General features: G+C 43.0%; 1 protein-coding gene across 1 annotated transcript; it reads left to right on the top strand.

The window, feature by feature from the left end:
* The first annotated feature begins 1225 nt into the window (after positions 1–1225).
* Positions 1226–6480, top strand: LOC120645441. The gene is made up of 2 exons (XM_039922225.1): positions 1226–1279; positions 6028–6480. Exons 1-2 carry the CDS (start codon positions 1226–1228, stop codon positions 6478–6480), a joined length of 507 nt encoding a protein of 168 aa, XP_039778159.1.
* The last annotated feature ends 262 nt before the right edge of the window (positions 6481–6742 follow it).

Raw genomic sequence — 6742 nt, 5'->3', positions numbered from 1 at the left:
CTTTTTCCCATCAAAAAAATATTTTCATATAATAATATTGCATCATTTGTATAACGGTGTAAAACGGTGTAAAAATTCTCTTCTCATGAACAAAACAGGTTTTATGCGAGTTAAGGAAATAGATTATCATTCATTACCAGCTGAAACAAATATTTCACTGGCATAGAAGAAAATGGCATTCACTCCCCCAAACTGTTGAAGGACCATTAGCCCGACTCCAACCTGACCACAAAGCTGGTTTGTCAGGAAACAACAGAAAAAACATGTTCCTGATAGGAAGAAAGACATATTAACGGTACTTACTGTAATGGCATGAATATAATCCTTCTGAAACAGGTCCAAAACCTTTGACTTTGGTAAATGCTGAAGCTTTTCTGTAAAATCCTGAATACCAAGATCACAGAATCATCAAGAGTTTTGTTTAATATACGGTTAAGTTGAATGTTTATATTTATTCTCAAGTAGGCAAGCATTTCATACTTTAATTTCTTCAGCTTTAGTTCTAAACTCGAAATAAGAGAGGTGTTTATCAACTTGGATGGTAATGGAACTAAATATTCATCAAAAAATTAGTACTTAAAGTAAAGCTACTAACCAGCCATCTAGGGGATTCAGGAGTCACAAGAAGGCCAACCAACTGCAGTAAACATGGTGCCACTCCTATAACAGGAAAGTTAAAATTTGTACATAATGGCATGGATTAAATTTCTTGGTACACTTGTGCATGTATTTGGAGTCGATACAGTTTAAGGAAAAAGGGGAGTCAGCTAAAAATTTGTACATAATGACATGTGGATGGCGTACCCTGCCGGCCCAACCGGTAGATAGCATGATTTTAGAAAGCCTTGCATCCAACGGGTAGCAACCGGAGCAATCAGTATTTTGAGCATCGATTTCAGAAGACAGAAGCTATGTAAATGCGTGAAACTAAAGCCTATTATTGTCACTGACAAGTAGTAGCAAGGGAATTCCAATCCACATTTCACAACAGAGCATACTGATACAATTTAGAAAGCAAGAAGGAACTGAATCCCGTACCGGTGTCTGGTTGGGCGCGAGCTGGAAGATGTAGTACATGAGCCCCGCCCAGACGCCGAAGATGAGCCCGGAAGTGGTCCAGTCGCTAAGCTTCCCACCTCCTCCTCTGCTACCACTCGCAATCCGTGCTGCTGCCGCTGCGGTCGCCGCCTCCCTCTTCTTCTTATCCAGGGGAGTTGAGGAGGCCATGGCGATGGCGATGGAGTGGAGCCAGGGGAGCGCGGGAGCAGGGAAGCGCGAGGTAGGTGGAGGATGAGGAGGCCATGGCGATGGCGATGGCGATGGCGGCGCGCGGTGGTGGCGCTGCGAGAAGCCGGCGAGGCGAGCCGACCGGCGCAGGGGAGGAGGAAAAAAATACCGGAGAGAGAGAGGGGGAGGGAGGGGAGAATGAAAAAAATAGGTGGAGAACACATCACCGCCGGGTCATATTACAATCCGGCGGTGATGCTTACGTATCACCGTCGGTTCGTAACACGACCCGGCGGTGATGCTCTCGTAAGCATCACCGCCGGGTCGTATTACGAACCGGCGGTGATACGTAAGCATCACCGCCGGGTCCATTTGGAACCGGCAGTGATAGACTATCACCGCCGGTTCGAAACAAACCGGCGGTGATGGGGCGTTGGCGATGATATATTCTGTAGTAGTGAATGAACATCAGTGGCAAAGGAGTTGGTGCTCTAATTGGTTCTGACAAATATGATGTAGCAAGGCAATGATCACCCTAAACTCTATTTCACATGTGGAACAAAAGTAAATCCATCTCGAAGGTTTCATTCTTCGATGAAGCCTCCAGTTTGTTATCAGAAGTACCTAGCTAGACTATTATATATAGTTGTCTGTGAAAACTAGAAATAGAATTTCTAGAGAACATAGTCATTTGCCAAGGCGTTTTGCCCTATTGTTTCTTCCATTGACATCAGTCTTTAGTCTACTCAGCTTGTTCAGCTGAGCATTAAAAATCTATCATGTGGGGAATCACTAGAGAGGTTCTTGTGCGTGCCCATTGATTTTAAAGTAAATTTGGAACTTACTATTCGGTTTGGAATGGCTAATTGGGTCAAACATACATCATTGTTTCATCCTCATATACTCCCTTCATTCCAAACTTGAGGTCATTTTGTCTTTTTGGTACATAACATTTTCTGTGCACTTAGATATAAACTATATCGAGAAACATAGTACAAATTATGTATATCTAGAAAAGGGAAATTGAACTATAATTTGGAGTGAAAGGAATAATAAATTAAAGATGATCCGACAAGGACAAAGGCCACATGTGGGAAGTCATCATTTTTATGGTCATCGAATCTGTCCCAAAAAAAAGAGTATAACTTCATATCTCACCATCAATAGAAAATCAATTGCCTTTTAGACGAAAGGCAGAATCTTGAACCTAGTTTGTGTATTGATTTTCATGGTTCAGTTCCTACATTCATTATTTCAAAACACTGTTAAATTTAATCAGTTTGATAATTTTCATTATTTCTTATCTGAAGAAAAAAAAGCTTTCTTCATAAGCTGGACTCATGGTAATTTACAATTGTTCACTTAATGTATTTTCTAAATGTTTCCTGCCATAATGATGGTTCAAGCTCTAGCATAAAGTTCCATTTATAGACTTATGTTGCCTGTAAAATCTGTCGACCTTTAGCATAAACTTTGCATTGGTTCCATGTAAAAGTCAGTTATGTTGGTGCAAGAAAGTTGAGATGTGGAAAAATATGTAGCTTGTTACATTAGAGAGGCATGGTCCTTTTCTTTCTACATCTAACTATCCCTCCGTCTTTAAATATAAATGTCATAAATTTAAGCTGGAGGGAATAGTATCTTTTCAAAAATAATGCAATACATAATATATATATATGTGTGTGTGTGTGTGTGTGTGTGTGTGTGTGTGTGTGTGTGTGTGTGTGTGTGTGTGTGTGTGTGTGTGTGTGTGTGTGTGTATATTATTTCAGTGAAACTATTGTTCTCTTTCTGAATGTTCTAAATCAGAAGAGGAGCTAACAATGTATTTCCAGTGTTTCAGCCAAATTGTCAAAATGATTGTTTACCAAGAAATGACGTTGCCTACGTACAACAACCATAACCGAAGACCTGAGTTGCGGCATGATCACAGAATGAAGGACCTGAGAACGCATAGGGTAATGAAATGGTACAGTTTTCGCTGGCAAATATCATCCAAACATCAGGGTGACCACGCAGTTCAGTAATTGTACCTATGGTATATATTGATTCTTTTTTTTTCTTTTTTGAAGCACAAGGCATCTTGGTTCTTGATGCGACTGATATTTCATCTAAGACCAGGTGTTCAACATTTATTTTATCATAAATCTCTCCGAGATCTTCTGACAAATAATTATGCTAATACTACATACCAAGGCTTTTTCAGAGGCTAACCTCGTTTTGCATCGAAGGCTAATTCATCAAAAACTGTTGATTCTTTTTCTTTACAAAATAACTATGAACCAAAAGGACGTTTCAAGGGTTCAGAAGATACCTGGGATTGCATGCATGGAAGGGACGATGTTCATCAAAATAGCGGATTCTACTTCTTTTTTCAAAAAAAAAAACCTGAACAAAATCAGAGGAAAAGTCATTACAGTAGCCAAATAAACCATGTGGTATTAAATACATTAACAATGTTCGTCGAAAAAAATACATTAAGAAACTAATGGAACAGAGGTGTTCTCCGAGGCATGCAATAGCAACATTCTCCGAGGCATTTAAATCGCAATATGCATGAGAGATAAGGAATGGTTTCTGAAATAAGCAAACTCAAATGGCCAGATAGAGAAAACAGGGCGGCAGTGAGGATGGAGCTAGCTCGACTCGACTAACGGCAGACGCTAGCCAGTGCATATCTTGGCGCAGGAGCTGTGAGAAGGGGCCAAGCTGAACATCGAGCTGTACGTACCTGTGCTCCACAGAACTGCAGCGGCGTGGCGACTGAGGCCGCGTGGTGGAGGATGCGATTCTTCTGCACGGCGAGGACCCCGACAGGGCCAGGATGCGAGCGTTGTTTTTTTCTCCATTTTTGGGCCGAAACTGTGCAGAGGCCGGCCTAGAGGGCTTGAGAACCTTCCAGAAGAATCCAGAACCAATAACCCCAGCGGCCACCGCCCACGGCCCACCGGGTTACACGTCATCGACAGCAGCGCGCGATCTCCAGTCTATCCACGTGGCGGCGGCGGCAGGTCGGCAGACGGCACGTGGCGGCGGCAGCAGGCCGGCACGCAGTAGCAGAAGTCTAGGGTTTTGTTGATGAAGCAAATTGCGGCAGCCCAAAACCCCACCGGCCGGCCACCGTGACTTGGGCGCCCCGCCTGCACTGCTGGCTCCAGCCCATGATGTCCTCCTTGCTCTGGCAGTGGCAGCAAACCCTGGCCGGATCCCCCAGCGCATGTGGCCGCAACGAGCGAGGCAAGGGCTGATGCAGCGAATCTAATTAAGATGCCAGCCCAAATTTAATTTAAACCAAGAAGAAACCAATCAAATAATATTTGAACCAAGAAGAAACCCCTTCAAATGAAATCCAAATGAGAAGGAAATTCGCACCTGGTACTCAGAAGCAAGTGGCGGCCAGCGGAGGGCTACGTGTCGTCCAGGACCCCTCGTGCCACGTCTTGGGCCTATATAAATATGCCACCTCTTCCGCGGATGAAGAGAAGGGCTCACAGCGGCGAGGGGAGCGAGAGGGAGCGGGCGGCGGCGACGACGACGCTGGGTGTGCGGCGGCGCTGAATCATCGTCTTGTTCCTCTGGTAAGTGACTTCTTCCTTGCCCACGAGATCTGAAGATTTGTCCCCTTTCTGTGTGAATCCAAAGGGAGCAATATCAGTTATTCCAAGCTGTTCCTTGTGAATTTCTTTTTTCCTTCGTATTTCCTTCAGCACGCCAAGCGCAACCTGAAAAACCTACAGTAATACGGAATGGGCATACGATTCTTCCTTCTGTTTCTTGTTAGTAATCCCTACTTTCTAAGATCTTGTTCGGTTTGAAGGCAATGGATGGGGATTAGGATATTAGATCCCTAACAAGTTAAAATACCCCTCAATCCCCTCCAATCTCCCTCAATCCTCATGTGAAAAGAATTAACAGAATAAGGTCCAAGAGACTTTTAGTTGATGGCTAGGGTTTAAGTCATGGGTCGTGTATACCTGACTTCATAGGGCCCTTTCGATTTGAAGGGGATTGGAGGGGTTGGAAGGGTTAAATTCCCAACAAATTAAAATCCCTGTTAATCCCCTCCAATCTTCCTTAATCCCCTTAGTGAGGGGATTAACCGAACAATACCTTATGGATAATCCTTTTGTTAATAGTTATTCGGTTAATTTATAAAACTTGTTTTTCTTTACATAGGGATCGGTTGTCTGATCCCCTTCATTCTAAGGAAATTTGTTTGAAGGTTATACAGTAAGGTTGTATCAATATATATAGGATTATATATTTTTTTATTTGATTTCTCTAACAACAAAAATATTTTAATATCATCCAATTCGAACTATTTACTTTGTTTAGTGTGCAGAAATGAATGTGAGCATCTCACACACTAGACTTATTAGTCATATAATTCAAGAAGAAAATTGTGCCTTTGTAGAGGGACAAATAAGAGAGTATGGCATATATAGTTTGCACAAACAGTCAAAATATGCATAATCCAGGGCCTGTTGCAAAGCTAGTGTATTACTTTTTGTTTCTTTTTAATTTATTTGCTGGCTTTTGTTCCTCTGATCCTGCTCTCATCATACATGTGGTGGGCAATCAACAACTTACATATGATGTTACTGTTCCATTGATCACAAAACATCTACTTAACATATAGGAACGTTGATTAAGAACAAAAGGGCTTCTTTTCTCATCCGATGTCATATAATCAGATGAACAGAGCAAATTGGACATTACTCCTACTTTTGTGCAATCACTTCGTATAAATTGTAGGTAACTATTATTATTATAAATTTAACCCTTATTTTTGTTTTTCAGCAAAGCTCAGTACGGGATACGATGGCGCCGCCAGGCAAGTGGTACGGCGCCCTACGCCAGCAGGTGCCGCATGGAAAGTGGATGGCATATGTCTACGACCTGAACCGGAAGGAGGCGATATGGCACAGCTTCTTCCACACAGCCGAGGAGGCCAAGCAGGCCCTTGACTTAACTGCGCTTGGCCTTCACGGCAACCGCACCAACCTCAACTTCTACGGTTCAGCAGCGCCGCCGCCGCCGATGTCCGGGGCTGCGGCTTTGGAATCTTATTGGCAACAGGGAGACGGTGCAGGGTACTCGCACCCAGGGTACATGCCCTGGCAGAGTGGTGGCAACAAGCGCGAGACGCAGGGCCCGGAGTACATATTCTGGCAGGGTGGTGACGACGAGGGCTTGAGTTCTCAGTTTTCAGAGTTCCATCACTGGCAGCATGGGAAGGGCCATTCGCGGTAGGCTTTATTTGGGATATATACAAGTTTCGGCATCATCAGTATGGGGGCCGGGTACAAGATTAGCGCTAAAAGAAGCTCTTTACATTGCCCTAAAAAACAATCTCTTTATGTAAAGAGTAGTGAGACCTCTTATTTTTGTTTGCTATTGGCAGCACATTTGGAGAGTTATTGATGAGTCCATGTTCTTGTATTATTATTTTGAATAAATATTTCGTCGACTCACATGAATGAACTTCATATGTAACATATTTATCATTTATTAA

Source organism: Panicum virgatum, chromosome 8K (genome assembly GCF_016808335.1).
Source record: "Panicum virgatum strain AP13 chromosome 8K, P.virgatum_v5, whole genome shotgun sequence".
Taxonomy (NCBI): Eukaryota; Viridiplantae; Streptophyta; class Magnoliopsida; order Poales; family Poaceae; genus Panicum; species Panicum virgatum.
The sequence above is the reverse complement of the archived record's forward strand: the minus strand, read 5'-3'. Positions and strand labels throughout refer to the sequence as shown.

Bases quoted from the DNA above. Each gene is read 5' to 3' on its own strand.
- LOC120645441 (XM_039922225.1), top strand. From the start codon at position 1,226: ATGGCGATGGCGATGGAGTGGAGCCAGGGGAGCGCGGGAGCAGGGAAG. The intron at 1,280-6,027 runs GTAGGTGGAGGA...TTTGTTTTTCAG, and splicing joins CGGGAGCAGGGAAGCGCGAG to CAAAGCTCAGTACGGGATAC.